Genomic DNA, 21355 nt, shown 5'->3' on the forward strand with positions numbered 1-21355 from the left:
TTTGCCAGAATAGGCCAAATGACCAATCTGGCCACACTGCCATATTCATGAAGAGTTGTAGTAGCTTCAAACCACTTTTTATTTAGCAATAATGGAGGTCACTGTGCTCCTGTGAGCCTTTAATACCATCAATTTTTTACACTGGAATCCACATTTATACATCGACACAACTCTATATCAGAGGTTTATGGAGAGATATTTGAACCCGGTGCAGACTGTGCTCTGTCATGCACTGTGAACTCTGGGACTTCATATAGTCAATGTCCATAGTCAGCTATGTTGGTGAACAGTCAGTTACATGCAGCATTTCACGCATGAGGGCACCTCCTAAGGAAATTGGTTTGAGGTTTCATACAGGCACCATAATGCATTTAATGACTACAGTACTTATGTCTCAGTAGAAAATCATATGTGGCCATTTATAAATGAATTTACTTCTTTAAACTGTACCATCAGCCCTGCACACACAGGATTGTGGTAAATTGCAGGCTGAAAAATGCTGCCTACACGGAGGTAAGCAGCCAGCCAGGCACATCCGAATCCAATTTTTGCGTAACATCCCGTCTACTAAGATGCTTTCATCTGGTTGGCTTTTGAAGGCAGAATAGATGTATTCCTTCTTTAATATCCCACAATTCTGCGCATGAGGTTTGGCAGTTGGTGGAAAGAATAAAAATGTCATCTTAAGGAGTAAAATTATTTATAAATGCCCATTTTATCACCATATGACTCAATTTCTACTTAGAAATAAGCATTTTAGAGATTAAATATTTCCTTGGTTATGTTTAAAACTCACTTGAATTTGTTCTTGATCAGAGTTCTCCAGGGCCCACTCAGGGGTGCGTAACAGTACAAACTAAGTGCTTTTTATAAACATTTTGATTTTTAATACTTTATGTCTGTAAACATTAATGTCTGTTCAGTTCCTAACAAATACAATTTATTAGTATTACATCAAATTAAGTGATAAAGAAAAGCAGTTGCATATATTTCACAAAATACAAAAACTCATCTCTGCACCAATAAAATTTCCAACACTTTACATTTTACTATCATGTTATATGTATGTAATATGTTATTAATTTAACTTACAATGGAAAGTTTTCCTAGACATGTTGCAAAATCAGGGCAAATCAATTGTACTGTGCTTTGGCATTTTTCAGACCTGGGACAGTCTATGGACAGTTTATATGTGTATAATAATTATAGTTAAATGGTAAGAGGAAATTATATTATATAGGGATCCTTCGAATATTGTGTTGGAAAGTGAGGGGCCTTCAATTAAATTCACATTTAGGCTCCGTTTACACTAGTGCGTTTTCATTATAAAACGGCGCTTTAAAGTGGAAAAACGATCCTCGTCTACACTGACGTTTCCACAGCATTTCAGAAACAATCTCCGTCTACACTACACGACCGAAAACGCACTGGGCATGTGCGTACAAGTGTAAACAGTTGCCTCTTGCACATGCAGGTAGCTGCAGTATTAAAAAAATGCAGAGTTTAACTGCACAATGCCTGCTAAAAAGGACAAAAAGCCAGCAAAGATTGCTGTTCAGTGTAAACAATGTTATTGTTTCAACAGTCGTCAAGGGTACGCAGAGCGAACGTGGGCAGCCATGCCATCGTTTTTGAAAGTCTCAGTTTTTGTCCGTTTTAGTTTGAAAACCCTGGCATTTTCAAACTAAAATGGGCTCTGCAACATTTTAGTAAGTCTCCATTTTCGAGGGTTGAAAACAATGGAGTAGTGTAAACGATAGACGTAACCGTAGCTACGGTTATGCAAAAGTTATGCATTTTAAAATGAAAACACAGTAGTGTAAATGGGGCCTTAATTGTATAGAGCTTTTCACAATATATATCATTTCAAAGCAGCTTTACAAAAAATGCATGTCAACAATACAATTTAGAGTAATCTGTTATCAGAGGTGACTTCGTCCAAGTTATGTAATTTAAGAAATGTACATATACAAATCACGCAGTTAGCTAACAATGTATTAATTTAAACAATGTATTAATTTAAGGCAGAAACAATGAGCTCATTGAACTAATGAATACCTTCATGTCAAAAGGGTTGAGATCAACTCTAGATCCTTAGACATGATGTAATGGTGCCTTCAAAGCCTGTCTGAAAGCAGTTTCCTCAGGAACTCAATTCCAGTATCATAAGAAAGATTCTGATTACATATGCAAATTAGCAATTTTGGTGTTTAATTTTTAATACACGCCTACAAACTCAATGAATCAGACCCTAATGGAACAATATGCTCTAGACAGATGAGACAAAGGTAGAGCTGTTTGGCCAGACATGAGAAAACCAAAAATTGCTTTGACTGCTTTGATAAAAAGACCCTCACAGCAACTGTAAAGTGTGCTGGTGGAAGCTTTTTTGGTTTAGGGTTACTTGCTGCCTCAGGGCCTGTCAGCTTGGCATCACAGGGTAAACCATGAATCCCACATTGTACCAGATGACTAGACCATGTGAGACCATCTTGTCAAAAAGTTAAAGTTGAAATGTAGACATGTACAAAACAGACTTTGCAATAAAATGACTCAAAACCCTCAGGCAAAACCACAAAAATAGTCTCTAAAAAAGAAGAAATGTTGTGCTATCGATTGGAAAAGTCAAATCCAAGACCTCATATTAAGTGGTGAGGAGACTTGAAACAGAATGTACAAGCAAAAAGCACACAGTCAAAGGCTCTGCATGGAATATAAAGCAACCATTGTTAATGTAAGACACAGATACACCTAAAACACCTACAACAAGCTACTTCTGCCATAAGTACACTGAAGCAGGTATTTTCTACAAAGAGGACTTCATCTCGCTTCTTCTTGAATTCTAACTTTTGTTCAAAGTGAAATATGCATTTATACTCTTTGAAAAGTTTTACACCTAAATAAATCCATGGCTCTCTGGTCATAAAAGTGACCTAGAAAAGTTTTAAAGAGTGGTGCCATGTTAAGATTACATTAAAAGCTGAGTACTACTTACTAAATCAAAGTTCACAGCATCATTGAACACTTTTACAGGCCAAATCATGGGTGACAATTACACCCATAATGGCATCTGAAATCAAATTTAGCTTGGATACGAGAATGGCTTCTTCTGAACCACCATGTATACTGAAATATTCAGTGAATTGTATTAAGTTTTCATGCACATGTAATTTTTTTCTCTTCAATTATTTTTGAGAGTGCATGAGAGCTGAGGAAAAAAAAAATACTGAGCTAAAAAAAACCTAATTCATGCGTCAGTTCTCTGGCTTTGGCAAAATGATTACAGCTCTGGAGTGTTTGAACCCAGGAAAAACAGTGTTTTACCTGACACCTGTGCTACTCTCCAAATGGAGCGAGAACACTGATCGCAGAGTCGTTCATCATTTTAAAATTGAGCAAAAGCAACCATGCATACGGACTACATCTGCTGTCCACACTCACTCGAAAATTACCTTTTATTATATCTGTACCATACAGTTTTCAGGAGAAAATAAATCATGAAATTACTTTTAGTTTGCTCACCTTGCAGTTGCTCAATGAGGGTCCATGCCATTCTGGAGCCCTGGGCATCAAACACCACATGACCCTGATAGAGAATGAGAACATTTTTATAGCTCTGTGTATAATTCTCTCTTAAATTTAGTTGGTTAGCATCAGTGTTATTTTAGTTTTATTTATATGCTATTATGGTATTTATCAATATTTTGAATTAGCTTTTAGATTTTCAGTTTTCATTTTAACTTTAGTTTAACCCTGTAAAACTTTTTTACTGAACCTTTAGACAAATTATAAAGAAAATCTAAGAAAAAAAGTGTATTTTGTTGAGTATCATACATCAGCTTTTATGGCTCATATTGTATGATATAGTAGAATATGGAGATTATACTTGAGGAGGGAAAAAAACAGATGCCCAAACTGAGCAAAATAAATGCAATTTGGTGCAATTGTGGGACTGTATTTATACAGTATGACCAAAAAGTAAGATGAAAGATTATGTCAATCAATGAGATCTCTTTAACAGTATATCAGACTACTTACATAAAATCATATAAATATCAGTTGTCACACTATATCTATATCTCACACTATATAAATGCTTAGTTTTATGATCAAAGCAGTGTTAATTTTGAAAGCAAATTTTGATGTAGTTTTAGTCATAGTCTTTTGACTAAAAAGTTTTAGTCATATTTTAGTCATCTGAATTGTTTTAATTTGTCTAGTTTTAGTCAACTAAATCTATCTTTTCTAATCTTTTCACAAATTTTATATTATTGCAGCACCTCTCTTCCTAGTCTGTCAGTAACACTCTGTTTAGTTCATGTCTCAATAACGCCCCTTCTTCAGAAAAGTGCTCTGATTGGCTGGATCAGTGTGTTGTGATTGTTCAACCACTTCGAGTGTGTTGAATGTCACGCTTTTTATCATAACCATGGGTTTTAACACACTAAAAAGGCAACTCAACGACGACTCACCCCCGATTTTTGCATATGAACTGGGCGGGAATTTAAATGATGAATATAGTGAAATGTATGTTCCCTAGAGAAAAATCAAGACTATAGTTGAGGCATTTCAGGGAGTTCAGAAACAGTGCTTACTGTTATAGAGAATAACTCCATTCAGAGTGACTTTGTGCTTTGTAAATTCAGACCTATTTCGTGCTCAAACAGCAACATTACACACTAAAGATAGTTGAACATGTTAAAAAGCATAATAGGTCCTCTTTAATATTTCTATTTATCTTTATGTAACTTTAGTACTTCAACTTAAACTTTTTTCAGTTATTTGCCAAAATTTTTTAAGCTTAAGTTTTTCATCTAATATTTAGATTTTATTTTATGTCAGCTTTATTTCAATTAATGAAAATGTTACTTTTAAAAGTAAAGCATTAATATTGTTTTACCCTCTAAAAAAGTAACTAATTGGGTTTTTATGGAAAGTAATGTGTTAAAGGGTTAGTTCACCCAAAAATGAAAATTCTGTCATTTATTACTCACCCTCATGCCGTTTCACACCCGTAAAACCTTTGTTCATCTTCGGAACACAAATTAAGATATTTTAGTTGAAATCATGATTCGGATCGCGTGTCAGACTGCCAACGGCTGAAATCACGTGACTTTGGCGCTCCGAACAGCAGATTCGATACACTGATTCATCTGTGCTCCGAATCTTCCTGAAGCAGTGTTTTGTAATCGACCATCACTAAATAAGTCAGGTTTGTTTTTGGTGCTCCAAAAATATTCTCGTTGCTTTATAATATTAATATTGAACCACTGTACTCACATGAACTGATTTAAATATGTTTTTATGGATCTTGAGAGATGAAATGTCATTGCTCCCTATGGAGGCCTCACGGAGCCATCGGATTTCAACAAAAATATCTAAATTTGTGTTCCGAAGATTAACGAAGGTCTTACGGGTGTGGAACGGCATGAGGGTAAGTAATAAATGACAGAATTTTCATTTTTGGGTGAACTAACCCTTCAAGTTACTTTTGCATTACTTTTTCTCATCTGGGCCTGGCTGTTTGTTTGTTTGTTTGTTTTTATAACAACAAAAAGTTCTATTTTTAGCAAATGTAAAGAGACCCTTTCACACCCAAAGTGAAATGAATGAGCCTCAGGCTGAAGGAAATGCAAATTCAAGGCTGTACAGTAGAAGGTGCAGCTCAAAAAAACAAACCTTTCACCTATGCTGCCATTCTAGAATACAGATGAATAAGACTCGAGCAGTAAATGTAAATGTATGCTCACATTTCATCAAGAACTAGTCTAGAATAACCATCATGTTTGTACACAATGCTTCTGCACTCCTGATTTTTCTCAACATGGGGACAAGAGAGGTGTCAGTCAATAAATGGGAAAACAAAGTAACTTGCGTTACTTATTTGAAAAAGTAACTCAGACATTTTGTTGTAAATTTAAAAGTAATGTGTTACTTTACTAGTTACTTGAAAAAAGTAATCTGATTACATAACTCGTGTTACTTGTAATGTGTTACCCCCGACAATGTTTATTATTAATAACAACACTGGTTACTAGTATATTAGTTTTTGCTGTGGTATCACAATTGCATATTACAATTGTGTATCATTAAATTTAACTAGCACTGACTACTGAACCTTTGGTAACCTTAATATCTTCATATCCAATTATTATTTAGCCAACGATGTCACTCACCGAAACGCCTTCGAAGGAGCTAGTGTTGAGGGCACGGTAGATCTCCGCTGTGATGTCCTTGTTATTATAATTAAAGTCTTCCAATCTGCGGCCTTTTGCCTTCAAGGGCCCCACTGTCTTATTGAGCGCCAGAGCCAGGGCCCAAACTGCATCATACGCCAGAGGAGCTTCCTGAAATCCTCCAGTTTCCTCTGGATTCTTCCCACCCAGCTTGGACATCAGCTGTGCTAGGAACTCTTGTGAGGTCTGGATCAAAAGAGAGGACATACGGTATCATCTGGCATGCACATGGATGTGTACGCACATGGCAAAAATTTAGTGCACTAACGAGGGCTTGATGGATTTTAAGCATGACTTCGTTGACCCTATAAAAGGACGGAATTGAAAAAAGTGCCAAGCTTCCGGCAGCGTGAAAGTGAGAGAGAGGTCAAGGTAAGTTACAGTACAGTTCATCACCATGGGAGTGCATCATATAGATGGAGGTACTTTTCTCCTGGGTGTGAAATCTTCATTCACACACACCAGGACCTGAAGCACCAAAAATAAACTCCCGCTTTCACACATACTCTGAAGATGTTCCATGTCATTAAGGGGGTACTGAGTAAAGAAATAGAGTTGGCGCGCTCTTATCGTGGAGGCATACGAAAACCGATTTCCTTGACATTTTTCACACCTTATAGAAACAGCTGAGGCACCTTCCTTGCTTCAAACAGGTGCGTTTTAGGAAATGAGCCAAGCTGCAGATGGGCATCTGGTGATTGCTTGATGCAAATGGACAGTGGAGAACAGCGTGTGTGTGGATAGAAACTACGGCATCAAGAAGCATTTCAGCTCTTTTAAAATTACAGCCTCAAAGTGAGGGACGGTAAAGCGAGGATGAGGGGAACAAATTATGGTGATGTTGAGCCAATTTAGCATGGCCATCTTATCACAAATTGTCCTGTCCAACATGACAGTCTTTTTACGTCAGATGTGAAGCATAGGTGTCTGGATACGTGCCCAGATTGTGCCGGATCCAGGAAAACAGCAGGGACATATGCATGCGAGCCAATTCCCAGCACAGAGCACCGGAGTTGGGTGGGCTCCAGACAGCACCCCCCTGGAGCTCACACCTGTCCATCCAGTGCTCCCAGGGGTACAACAGTTGGACCTGACTGCTCTGACCCCTACGGGACTCTTTGGATTTTCAGATCTGAGAATAGCTAAAGATATAACGGAAGGTTATGGGCTATTCCTAGTGGGAAAAACGTTATCTAACTTGGTTATCTAAACAGAATGAAGCTTGTCTACGCCACACTAATCTGAGGATGATGTCATTGTAAACACTGCAGCATATGGGAACACACAGGACACTGTTGGTTGATTATTATGGGTTTTTCAATGGTCGATGAGGACATGTAAAGAGCAGGATGACTGATGGCCAAAAGATACAGTAGGAATATAACTGTTAAACACTAAAATGTTTTGTGGTTGTTAGCATGTTGCTATGCGGTTGCAGATATGTTTTTCCTTCAATGTAAGCCTATGGATTTTTTCTAGGGCTGACCCCAACTAAAGATTTTTCTGGTCAACTAGTAGTCGTTCAATTTAAGCGATTAGGCGACTAATCACACGTTTATTAATAAACCATATAAATCATAATAAAGAGCCTTTAATGCCTACATAGCCTAATCAGCGTTCAAGCGCACGCAAAAAGTTTGCCACGACGCACTGGCAGAAGTAAGGATTATAAATGCGTCGAAGAAAATCAGCAAGGAGATTGCTTTAACATTTTAATAACTGATTGATAAATAGTGTTTTCTGTATTTTCGGCTACAGTGATGAAGTTGACGATGCTGACTCTGCACTCCGCAGTCGACGTGCCTATATGCACGTTTCATATGGATTACATAACCAGAAAATATTTGTCTTCCATTTGAATTGGTTCTTTTAAAAGTATACATTTTGCTTTCTATAGATATATTTTTCATGTCTGTGTGAGGCAATTTTACACAGAGTTTCGGTTCTTTTTTTTTTGGTGCGCTGAAGTTCACAAAGAGACTAGTCAGAAAGCGCACCCTGCTTGCTTTCATTATTTTACAAAAACACAACATGAGTGCACACAAATAAAGGTGGTCTCTTCACAGACCAAAAATTTGTATTTTAAGTGCAAGTGATCGCACCGGTGCCTCCGTGTTAACTGCAGAAACACTTGAATAGCCCATATTTTTCTAGGTTAACGTTAGAGTGAGAGTCCATGTAAAGTTGCTACTACTTATATGTTTCAGAAGATAAGCCATATTTGAGGTCGATGAATGATAAAGCGTTTGGATGTCCTGCCCAATGTACTGTATTTACCATTTAGACCAGCTGTTAATGATCTGTCCGTCACAGACACTTCCTGTGGATTTTTTTCCTGCAGCTAAGCGACTAATAAAATTTTGGTCGACTTAGTCATTTCTCATCAAATAACGGTTAGTTGACTATTAGGGGTCAGCCCTAATTTTTTACCCCCATTTTATCATCCAACAAGCTAATACTGAATGTCTGATTGCTTCAAAAAGTAATAGCTTCATGATTTAAGATACATTCAAATCCACAGCACAAATGTGCCATGGTCTGGGCCTAGCCATAGGACACAAACTGAGCAATTCTTATATTTAGGAAAGAATCAGGAAATAAACATTCTTCAGGCCCACTCACCAGGTTAGAGGCCCCTCGCACCGTCTCTGGATTGAGCATGACTATCTCAGTGGTCACATGCCCCTCCACAGCTTCTGTCATCTGCTCCACAGTGCAGTTGATGGATGGGTCTTTGATCTTGAACCAGTTGTCAGCGTACCAGCCAATCAGAAACCACACATACTTTTTCCCATACAGCTTCTCCTTATAGACCTGCAGTTAAGTTGTGTGAAACAGGTCGGGTTAGGGAATGACTTGATCAAGAATGAAAAATGAACAGAAACTCCATGTTTCCCCTTTGACATTGACATAGATTAATTACAATCAGCTGGATGGCTGATTACCGACCTCACAAAACACTTTCCTGGCTTCCGTTTCATAAAACAGTCCCACAATGATGCGCGCATCTTGCCGCTGTAGGAGCAGAGTGAGAATTGATGATTAGGACAAAGAAATGAATGCAACAATTTGCAAAAGTCAGTGAATTAGCATGAGAGGGAGGTCCCTTTAGTATTTGAAAGTGCTACTATGCATAACACTGCAGTAATTTTGGTTTGGACAAGCAGTCCAATCAGTGCTACTTTCCCCTCTCAGCGGTGTGCTATATTCCAGGTTACCATGGTTCCTCTGGTGGTACTCCATTAATCTTGTGCACCAAAACTAGGGCGGCACACATGGCAGGCCTTTGCTAAACAGGCAGCCAGGGGCCCAGCCATCACTAGAGAGAACAGGATGGGAGAGGCGGTAGGGCTGGGGGGGGACAGATCATCTGACCCATGTTCCAATTAAAATGATTCTCCTCAAGAATGAGATCCCCACACTGTTGTATTTTTCTCCTGGACTTAAATGATGTCCTTTGGCATGACAGACCCAGGGCTAGCCAATCACAATAAGGGTGCATGTTCCTGTGTTTTTATCTGGAAATGTTTATGGGGGAAACCAAAAGAAAAGAACCACTGTAGTCATGTTGACTATTTTAATGATGTTTTTACTACTTTTCTGGACCTTGAATGTGGTAATTTCTCTCAAAAATCTTGAGATCTTGAGAGATGAAATGTCATTGCTTCCTATGGAGGCCTCACGGAGCCATCGGATTTCATCAAAAATATCTTAATTTGTGTTCCAAAGATGAACGAAGGTCTTATGGGTGTGGAACGACATGAGGGTGAGTACTTAATGACAGAAATTTCATTTTTGGGTGAACTAACCCTTTAAATTATGAACTTATTTAAAATATTTTATAAGTTTAATATTTTTTTTAGAAGGTGGGGTTTATGTTTTTTATATATATTGGAGAATAAATTCTGTCAATATTGGAAAAGTTCAAAAATATTTTTCTTATTCATTGTATTATGTTTATTATTTAGTATTTCTTATAATAATGGAAATTGCAAAAATTAAACATGTAGTAGCAATATGGTAATGAGGATTGGGGGGGGGGTATACCTAACTATCATGGAAATATATTCAATATAATTTATTTTCGATTTTGGGGTGAAATGTGTCCTGGTTGTGTTTTTGTGAGATTCAACCTTATAGACTTCTCTATGTGTGTTTCGCATCTGTCAGAGAATCGTGAGATGTTGTTGAGGAGGGTGCTGATCTGATTGCTCTAACGTGGCACTGACGGGAACACCTGTACTTTGCCATGGCAGTGAGGTCATAAATGAAATGAGTGAAAGTGAAAGCACCTTGAGGTTCTTGACGGCCACAGCAGGATCCGTGAGGAAACTTTGCCTCACACTGATCTCAATGCCTGCCTCCTTCACCCTCTGCTCTAGATCATCCAGAGTCTGAGAAAGAGAGAGAGAGAATGAGATTAAAGAAGAATTGAGAAAGAGAGGGGGGGGGGAGTAAAGAGCATGGAGACAAGAAAAACATTCGCATGATGTCGGGTAGAAAAATCAAGAGACGGGAAAGAATATTATTGCAGCAGAAAGGCAGAGATAAGACAGGCATGGGAACAGAAAAAGAGGGAAGAAAGAAAATTAGAAAGAGACTGGCAGATTTAATTTCCTTTGTTGGGACTTGTTTACTGTTTACTGTCCTGTGTGTACTAATAAAACAAGCGTGTAAATTTTAATACAGTCTGTATGACCTCAGGCTGCAGAGTGCAGGAGGAAACAAAGGAACAGAGTCCAGCCTACATCAGCTACAGCCCACAATCCCAGATCCCAGATGCTGTCTTCTATAGCACACAAGTACATTTTATCTACATAGCATACAAAAATACATGCAATACCCTGAAGTAAACGATGTGCTTCTGAAAACCTCAGTTACGTAAACACAGCCTGTCTGAGTTGCACAATAACAGGCATCAGATATTCGCTGCATATAATTTAACAAGTTCCAGGGACAAGGAATGTGTCTATCCACACTTGAAGTTAATAAATGCTATGTATAATGTGATACAATCTAGCTAAGATGTCAACATAAATCAAAATAAACCCTTTCTACTATCTACAAAATAGACTATGTTTACTTTCTTGTAAAAAGAATATTCCTTGCTCCATAATAAGGTTTCAAAGTCAAGTGGGTTTCGATTTGATAAATAAGCATTTTTGTTCATTCAGAATGATTCAATTTGATTAAATACACAATATAATTGATTTGAATCAATTACAAAATGATTCTCTTAATGCATCTTAGTCAGGAAAAAGAAGGCAAACTAAAAGCTCAAGGCCACATACTGTATGATAATAATGAAGAGAAGCAATATAGATGATTTTAAACTTAAATGCACAAAAAGTCACCAGCTAAACAATAATAAAGTAAATAAAGTAAGTAAAATGTAGAAAATAGAATTGAAAGATAATAAAGAACAATGCATTCAAGTTTTCATGCAGTGAAAGCATTTTATTTTAGTTGAGGTTGTGTAAATGAGATGGCATATTTAGTTATATTTCAAGATCGATGCAAATGGATTTTGCAACAAGAAACAGGGTGAATCTTTACATAAAGGGTGATATTGTGATGAATTAATTATGTGGGAGGAAAAATTATATTTCAATGCTTTTGCATTTTCTTGCTGAACTGTTGCATTCCCCTGAGAAACTTTCCGTTTGCTTGCAAAACTTTTGCATTCACTCACAAAACTTGTGTCCACCTGAAAAACTTAGTGTTCGCCCACAATACGTTTTAATATGAGGTGGGAGGAAAAACTACATTTCAGTATGTTTGTGACCAAACTCAATTAATTAACGCACCGTCTCTTGAGGGAACACGTTTTGCGAGTGAGCACAAATGTTTTGCAAAACAATGCAAAAGCGCTGAAACATAATTTTTCTTTCCATCTCAAAATTTTATCCATTACCATACAGGGTCCCTTAGACTCTCAGGGTCTTACATGCCATTTCCAAAGAATGTTGTTTTATAATGTTACATCAAAATGTATAATAACTTAACCCAGCTCTGAAACAACTTTACTTTTTTGCTGATGTCAAAAAGGCTGCTTATGTTTCGACCAAAGACAGCCACACTATTGACTGCAAACTCTGGTATGAACTGCCCACCTGACATGAATTCCCAATGGATGCAATCAAGTCCTGCCCTACATTTTTCTGTCCTCACTGAATATTCTGGTTTACTTGGAAACCACTTAAATGTATAACTATGCAGAGCCGGACTTTGGACCAATAGGATTTCACAGTAGGCGGGGCTACTTAGGAAAACATACAGAAAACAAGCAACGATCATCACTTGTTGCAGATGATTAGGACACCTCCTCCTAAATACTGATCAAAGTATAACAAGTCTTTTATGTTTGACCTCTGTTGTGCAAGATTATCATTGAATAATTATTGCTTTTGAACATCTATACTTGTAAACATCTCACTCACAGAGGTGAAGACCTCGGTGGTCTGCTGGATGGTGGCGATCTTGGTCCACTTCCACTTCTGGAAGAGCTGCACTCGGGTGGGGTTGTGCAATGTGGCTGAGGGGTGCGTGCGGAAGAAGGTGGGGAAACGCTGACGGTTGGATAGAGCTGGTGAACTGGATCCATAGGACAACTGCAAGCAAATGGCAAAAGCACAGTAGAAAGACATTCACACACTGTACAGACACTGAGACTTTGGAAGGAAAATTAGAAACAAGCGAGTCAAGAAAAATGTGCGATAAAATCACCCGCAGGAAAACCAGTGCCCAAGGGGCTAAATTATCTACTGCTGGGTTGATCACAGTTCACTCGGAACAGCTTTATTTAACATTGGGGATTCTATGCGTGCAAAGCTGTAATAAAAAAAGTTAAAATGCAAAACAGAGGTGTAAAATAAAACAAAAAAGAAGTTTTCTGTTTTAACTGCAGCACTGGCATCAGTGAAATCAGATGACAGCAGAGGGTTTTTTAGCTATTTTGCCAATAACTCAATGTCATTCCCAGATGCAGCGAGATGTCGTTGAGTGACAGGTTTGCTGAGGGGGTGGAAAAAGGGAGGGTTTCAAGGCCAGCAGGGGGATATATAGGTCAAAACTCATATGTGAAGAAAAAAAGCTCTCAACAGATATAAAAATAGAGCAGAGCATGAAAAATAAAGAGACTGATTTAAAAAAAAGAAGAAAAAAAGAAGAAGATGAGGCAGTGGGAGTGCACTTCAAAGACGAGCCAAAAGCGAAATAAAATGACATAAATATCTGATCCAAAATTTCTGGAAGCCATTTCACTGATTTCGGGTATTTGAACAAAGTGCAGCATGTTCTGAAATGGGAATGCATTTAGGTAGTTCATCTTAACTGTGGTATTACACTTTTAGTGATCAGACTTGCTGGAGATTTCTGTTTGTGATGAGTCATATTGAAGCCATCATTACCAAATGCAGGGGACTACAGGTATGTTCACCTCCTTTAATGCAATTAATCCTGCCCCCTGATGAGTGCATACAGTTTGTACACATCCTGTTGGGTCGGCCTCTTTACCTCAGAGAGACTGACATGAATTGCTGTGGACTGTAAGTCAGTGATTGGCTTATGTTCAGTAATATGAAATAAAACAAATAATACATTAACTTCTTTCATCTTCCACAATAATGTAATTTCTTTGAATGTCTTCTAAGCAAATATCGATAAAGCCTATGGAATTAATTTGGGTTAGTTCACCCAAAAAATAAGTGAACCATTGAAATTTCGAAACACTTATGATGGAATGAAGCCTCATTTACTGAAATCACGTGACTTTGGCGCTCCAAACCACTGATTCGAAACAAAAGATTTGTAAAGCTTCGAAGCTTCATGAAGCAGTGTTTTGAAATCGCCCATCACTACATATTGTTGAATAAAGTTTTGCCACACAAAAAGTATTCTCATCGCTTCATAACATTAAGGTTGAACCACTGTAGTCACATGGACTATTGTAACAATGTCTTTACTACCTTTCTGGGCCTTGAAAGTTGCAGTCTATCAAAGGTCAGAAAGCTCTCGAATTTCATCAAAAATAACTTAATTTGTGTTCCGAAGATGAATGAAGGTCTTACAGGTTTGGAACGACATTAGGTTATTAATGACAGAATTTTCATTTTTGGGTAAATTAAACCTTTAACCACTAGGCTGAACCACCCCATTTTTTCTACAGAACCTAAATGTAAACAAATTTCCATATTACTGAATTCGCCCATCTGAAATTCACATTGGATGTTGAAAAAAAAATTCCAAGGTTTGCTGCAGAAAAATAACATTTTGTCGTCATCATAAACCTTGAGTTGTTCTTTCAATAACAGCTTATCTCTAAACATTAAAAGTGAACCCACCACTATAAGGTTCCACATGCGAGCGGCCTCGGCCACCAGTGTGGACACAGAGCTGCAGCCGGGCATCAAGACGATTTTTATAGGCTCTGTATACAGCAGGTCATACAGCAGCTTTGTGGCCTCTCCAGGATCACACTGAAAGCAGAGAGAGAAAAAAACATTTAAATATATAATCTATATTCAAATTTGAAACACAGCTGTCACTATTCATGAGGCATTCTGTCACTTCATGCTCAAAACTGCAGACCTCAACAAAGCAAAACAAAACAAAAAAAACCCAACACATTTCACACTGTATATATATATATATATATATATATATATATATATATATATATATATATATATATATATATTCGCTGCTACAGTATACAGACCCCCATAGGGAGGGAGACTTCATTTCATACTGAATCACATAAGTAGAGATAAATATGCATTGGAAAGCAGAATAAAAAGGGGCAGAGACAGATAAAGTAATAAATACATAGAGGGGAAAGCTGGTGTCATCCAAGGACACATGCATTTGCCCATATTTACACCAAGAAACAATGTTTATTTTCTGGACATGTACTCTCATCAGTCTTTAACCCGACGCTGACAATCAGCATCTTTTTTTCCCCCATTTGTCTTAAAATTACTGTCAATGAAAGATCAATATCTCATTTAAATGATAATAGTAGGTTAAAGCCACAATTGATCATGTGTTGAGAGTAAACGGAGTTGCAGCCAGTGGCCTTGAGCACAGCCAGCTTTTCTAAAGCTGGGCTTTTGTTTGGTTTCTGTTGTTCTGGGAACAAAGAGAAGCTTAAACAGGAGAAAAACCTAAGAAGAATAAAATCAAACATTAGATTAAAATGATTCAAGGCTTGATTGGTGCAATCACAAATTCAATTGGCAGAACCCTGTGGTGACTGACTGCTTTTTACTTATTGGCATCTAATCTGGCATCCTTATCCTGAGAAATATCTCTATTTCGGTCTCTCCTGATGCTTTTAATTTCTTCTAAACATACAGCAAAATCACTCCAATTATTTCAATTGCAACAAAAGAATAGTTTTAGAGATAAACTGCTTTTCTTTTCTGAATTACAATGACTTCCTGTCAAAAGCATGAAATTAATGTGACATTTCATAGTTATGTGAGAGAGTTACTGTAACGAAGCGGGACTCAGGCAGGGATCCATTTGCAAGCTTTATTAAATAAGAGCGTGGTCGTATAGGCAGGGTCAAAGCAGGGGCAAACAGGAACAGCAAGGGACAGGAGACCTGCTGGCAGGTCAGGAGGTAAGGAGGTCTCCAGGGCAGATCCAAGGACTCTAGGCGTCCTGGCAGGTCGGGCACCTCGGGCACCGGGTCAGGAGTGGGCAGCCACGGCGGGTCAAGTGCCTCGGACTGCCACGGCAGGTCAGGAGTGTCGGGAAGCCACGGCGGGTCAGAGTCCATAGGCGGCCATAGCGAGTCAGAGTCCATAGGCAGCCATAGTGAGTCAGAGTCCATAGGTGGCCTTAGCAAATCAGAGTCCATAGATGGCCCTAGCGGGCCTGTAAACCTCCCACAGGTTCCCCACCCACAAGTTTCCCAGCCACAAGTTCCCCACCCACAGGTATATGGGCCCCCCCAAAAATTTTCTTGGGGGATTCAATGGTGGCAGTAGTGGACTCGTGGGTTGGAGTGGGGTCTGTAGCGGGCTCGTGGGCAAGGAGCTTAGGTGGTGTTGGCAAGGCAAGGAGCTCGGGTGGCACCGGCAGGGCAAGGAGCCTGGGTGGCGTTGGCAGGGCAAGGAGCTTGTTCATCGAAGCTGGCGAAGCAGCCATCTTGTCCGTAGACACAGGCGAGCTTGAGTGCGTTGCAACCGGCGGAGGTTTGGGAATGCCAGCCGCTCGTGCTGAAGTGAGCGGAGGATCGTCCACACTGGACGACAGTCCTCTCTGCTCTCGGACGGGTCCAAAGACGTGATGTGACTCTGGGCGATCAGCGGAGACGTGACATGACTCTGGGCGATCAGCGGAGACGTGACGTGACTTTGGGTGATCAGCGGAGACGTGACGTGACTTTGGGCGATCAGCGGAGACGTGACGTGACTTTGGGCAATCAGCGGAGACATGACGTGACTTTAGGCGATCCGCGGAGACGTGACGTGACTCTGGGCGATCAGCGGAGACGTGACGTGACTCTGGACGATCAACGGAGACGTGACGTGACTCTGGGCGATCAGCGGAGACGTGACGTGACTTTGGGCGATCCGCAGAGACGTGACGTGACTCTGGGCGATCCGCGGAGACGTGACGTGACTTTGGGCAATCAGCAGAGACATGACGTGACTTTAGGCGATCCGCGGAGACGTGATGTGACTCTGGGTGATCAGCGGAGACGTGACGTGACTCTGGACGATCAACGGAGACGTGACGTGACTCTGGGCGATCAGCGGAGACGTGACGTGACTTTGGGCGATCCGCAGAGACGTGACGTGACTCTGGGCGATCCGCGGAGACGTGACGTGACTTTGGGCGATCAGCGGAGACATGACGTGACTTTGGGCGATCCGCGGAGACGTGACGTGACTCTGGCCGATCAGCGGAGACATGACGTAACTCTGGGTGATCAACGGAGACGTGACGTGACTCTGGACGATCAACGGAGACGTGACGTGACTCTGGGCGATCAGCGGAGACGTGACGTAACTCTGGGTGATCAACGGAGACGTGACGTGACTCTGGACGATCAACGGAGACGTGACGTGACTTTGGGCGATCAGCGGAGACATGACGTGACTTTGGGCGATCCGCGGAGACGTGACGTGACTCTGGGCGATCAGCGGAGACATGACGTAACTCTGGGTGATCAACGGAGACGTGACGTGACTCTGGGCGATCAACGGAGACGTGACGTGACTCTGGGCGATCAGCGGAGACGTGACGTGACTCTGGGCGATCAGCGGAGACATGACGTAACTCTGGGTGATCAACGGAGACGTGACGTGACTCTGGACGATCAACGGAGACGTGACGTGACTCTGGGCGATCAGCCGAGAAACGTGACGTGACTCTGGACGATCAGCGGAGACGTGACGTGACTCTGGGCGATCAGCGGAGACATGACGTAACTCTGGTGATCAACGGAGACGTGACGTGACTCTGGGCGATCAACGGAGACGTGACGTGACTCTGGGCGATCCGCGGAGACGTGACGTGACTCTGGGCGATCAGCGGAGACATGACGTAACTCTGGGTGATCAACGGAGACGTGACGTGACTCTGGACGATCAACGGAGACGTGACGTGACTCTGGGCGATCAGCCGAGAAACGTGACGTGACTCTGGACGATCAGCGGAGACGTGACGTGACTCTGGAAGATCAGCTGAGACGTGACGTTGTTGTGGCGAAGTCTTCTGTAACGAAGCGGGACTCAGGCAGGAATCCATTTGCAAGCTTTATTAAATAAGAGCGTGATCGTACAGGCAGGGTCAAAGCAGGAACAGCAAGGGACAGGCAGAATTGTGGTCAGGATACAGGCAGTAGATCGGGGCAGGCAGATAGCACTCACAGGTCAGGAAACAATACACAGTCCAAAGGTAGGCGGAAGAGAATCGTAAACGGGTAACAGACAGGATTGGTGACAGGATCGGTAACAGACAGACAGGCAGACAGGCAGGCAGGGTAATAACGCTCAGAATTGTACACAGGGTGAAACAAGACTTCGCCATGAGGTGGTGTGTGTGTGAGTCTTAAATAGTCCAGATAATGAGCTTCAGCTGTATGGGGCAATTGGTGATTGGTGTGGAGTGTGTGCATGTGACTGGCAGGGAGGATTATGGGAATTGGAGTCCAGGAACTGACGGTAATCGTGACAGTTAGAGAATATATCAACTGCTGACACACATGCCTACACATTCTTTTTAATAAAGTAAATAAAATGAGCCAGATTGCACATAATGTGTTTAGGCACACGGTATGCCCTCTGGAGTCTGTGGTGAAACTGCTGCTGTTGACTCTCTCCAGACTCTCAGGGGGTCATCAGCAAAATCGTATCCACAGAATGGAAGACAGAGCCCCGACTTTCTAACACTGAGGGAAGTCATGCGTGAGCCTCTCTTTTTTAATGCACCTGGGTTCCACTGAATCAAAACAACTGTGAGAACTGCATTCTGAATTTTTGAAAACACAGAAGGTAGATTATCACGATAGGAGGAACAATCTTTCTGAAGGAAAAACTATCAAACTGATTTGATGATGATGATAGTTTGGTTTGGCTTAGTATTATGTATACAGTCCTAACTACATAGAAAACAAACAAAAAAAAATCATTTGTTTTAATTAAAATAATGTTACTAATAACATTAGTACTACATACTAATAATGTTCATTTGTTACTAAAAAAATGATTATCTTTAAATTATAAGTATAATTGTATTTATCAACTAATTATTATAATACACACAAATCTTTAAAAGTTTGGTTTCCGTAAGATAAATTAATACTTTTATTCAGCATTAAATGCAGATAAAAATATTTAAAATGTTACAAAAAAAAAAATCAATTTGAAAAAAATTCTGTTATTTTAACCTTTTTATTCATGAAAGTATTCTGTAAAAATGTATCATGGTTTCCACAAAAATATTAAGCAGCACAACTGTTTTCAACATTGATAATAATAATAAAAATTGTTTCTTGAGCAGCAAATCAGCAAATTATAATTATTTCTGAAGGATCATGTGACACTGAAGACTGGAGTAATGATACTGAAAATTCAGCTTTTCCATTACAGGAATATATTACATTTTAAAATATATTCAAATAGAGAACAGTTATTGAAACTGAAAATAATAATATATGAAGAAACTTCCCCTAAAAGAAGACCCTAAACTTTTGAACAGTGTAAATATTAACTAAAATACCAATTAGTGAGCGAGTCTGATGTTTACTGCTCTGATGGTTTCAGTAGATTCAGTTCATTAGATTGATGCAAACTTGTATCTGATTTTGTGAGTTTTTTGACCGATTTATTAAAAAAAGTGCTCTTAAATCAGACTACATTTGTTGGACTGTATGTTTGTTTTTGCATGCAGTCAGTGAAGACAACACAATAGAAAGACATTTTCCCAGTCAGCGAAAGCATTTTTCTTTGCCGTGGTGCTGTAGAATAGTTTCCCCACCCTGTTTCTGGAGGCACACCAACAGTACACATTCCTAATCAAACACACCTTATTCAACTCATCAGCTCATTAGTAGAGACTCTAAGGAATGAAATGGATGGATCAGATAAGAGAGACATCCAAAATGTGCACTGTTGGTGTGCCTCCAGGAACAGGGTTGGGAAACACTGCTGTAGAACAGAAGTGCAGAAAATTCTAGAATAAGAGCATATTGGGACTAGGGGTGTAACGATTCATATTACTCATGGTTTGGTTTTTATTACCGTTTTAGGGTAACCGTTTCGGTACTGTTCAGTATGTACTATGTTCAGGGAAAAAAGGACTACTGTCAAATAAAAATAAAGAAAATCAGAACAAAAAATCAAACTACAAGCAAATAAATACAATAGAGCAAAGATACAAATAAAATAAACAGTGCTTTTCAGTTTATTTAGGTATATAACAGTAGTTTTCAGGTGCAGAAATTGAATAAAGTTATCAAATGTAAAATAACACTGTATATAATCATCACTGTATAAATTAAATAAAGGTTAAGTATTATTAAGGCAACAAAAGCTATTCAGTCAAAAGCAATGAGTGATTTACTCATTTTTTGTTGTTTGATTAACATTAAAAAAACAGACAGCAGGAATCAATTTAAGACATAATGCACGGATCCAAAATACTGACACTGATACACATGCGTTGTCTTTCTTAACTGTTTCCTGATTACTGAAGACATAACCTACTATGTTTGCTAGGATACTCGCTAAGACAGGGATGTTGACATAATTTTTGTGTGAATTTGTCTGTTCAACTCAATATTTGCAAGCCGTCTGAGACGTGGCTTTCCGTTTGCAAACGTAAAGTTTAAACACAGATAGCAACATGTGCTGTTCAGGTCTCACCTGCGCTTGCGCGCTATCAACACCCGGGTGATGGCGGTGTAAATGACGTGTCATATTAGAGCATACAGCACTCCTATTGAACAAAGTTTACAAAGAGTGACTGTTTTGTCCATGTTTTTTGATCATCACTGTTGTAACGTATTGGGAAGCCAGAATGCGTATCCATCGACAGAAGCACATCAGCCAAACTGTCTGTTTTAAGAGTTGTAATTTTCAACAAACCAATTTATTAATGCGTTGATAAATGATTAATCGTTAATTTATTAATACCAGATTTAAGATTGCGGTGCAAGTGCGTGCTGAACCGTGGGTGAAGTACAATACGCTTCAATTTTTTTCCAGAGAACCGTTACACCCCTAATTGGGAATATGATTGAGTTTGACTAAATTCACTAAATTTGAATCAAACTTATCAACTAGATGCCATTAAAGCATCTGTCTCAATACTCACATTCTCATGAGCTGGAGGACAAGAAAGGATTGCAAAACTAGTCTAATGATGCACTCTTTAGGAAACTTAATTGCCTAATTAAAAACACATAAAATAATCATGATACCCACACTATTTGTATAATATAGCATTCCTGCTGCTCAAACAGTAGCACAAGGTCATGGGTTCAATTCCCAGGGACATGCATGAACTGATAAAACATATCCTTTGAATGTAAGTCACTTTGAGCATCTGTCAAATGAACATGTAATGTCATTGCACAGCCCTATTTGACACTCTTTTTAAAC

General features: G+C 39.5%; 1 protein-coding gene across 3 annotated transcripts in view; it reads right to left on the bottom strand.

Moving 5' to 3' along the window:
* Positions 1-21355, bottom strand: part of gabbr1b (gamma-aminobutyric acid (GABA) B receptor, 1b) — a 132622-nt gene that overhangs the window by 36366 nt on the left and 74901 nt on the right. For all 3 annotated transcript variants that reach the window (XM_048201193.1, XM_048201194.1, XM_048201195.1), the window contains exons 8-14: positions 14579-14713; positions 12677-12847; positions 10529-10630; positions 9186-9251; positions 8859-9050; positions 6177-6422; positions 3523-3586 (exon numbers count right to left, since the gene is read on the bottom strand). In XM_048201193.1, coding sequence (XP_048057150.1) covers positions 3523-3586; positions 6177-6422; positions 8859-9050; positions 9186-9251; positions 10529-10630; positions 12677-12847; positions 14579-14713 — 976 coding nt within the window. The remainder of the gene's footprint in view (positions 1-3522; positions 3587-6176; positions 6423-8858; positions 9051-9185; positions 9252-10528; positions 10631-12676; positions 12848-14578; positions 14714-21355) is intronic.

Source organism: Megalobrama amblycephala, linkage group LG9 (assembly GCF_018812025.1).
Source record: "Megalobrama amblycephala isolate DHTTF-2021 linkage group LG9, ASM1881202v1, whole genome shotgun sequence".
Classification (NCBI taxonomy): Eukaryota; Metazoa; Chordata; class Actinopteri; order Cypriniformes; family Xenocyprididae; genus Megalobrama; species Megalobrama amblycephala.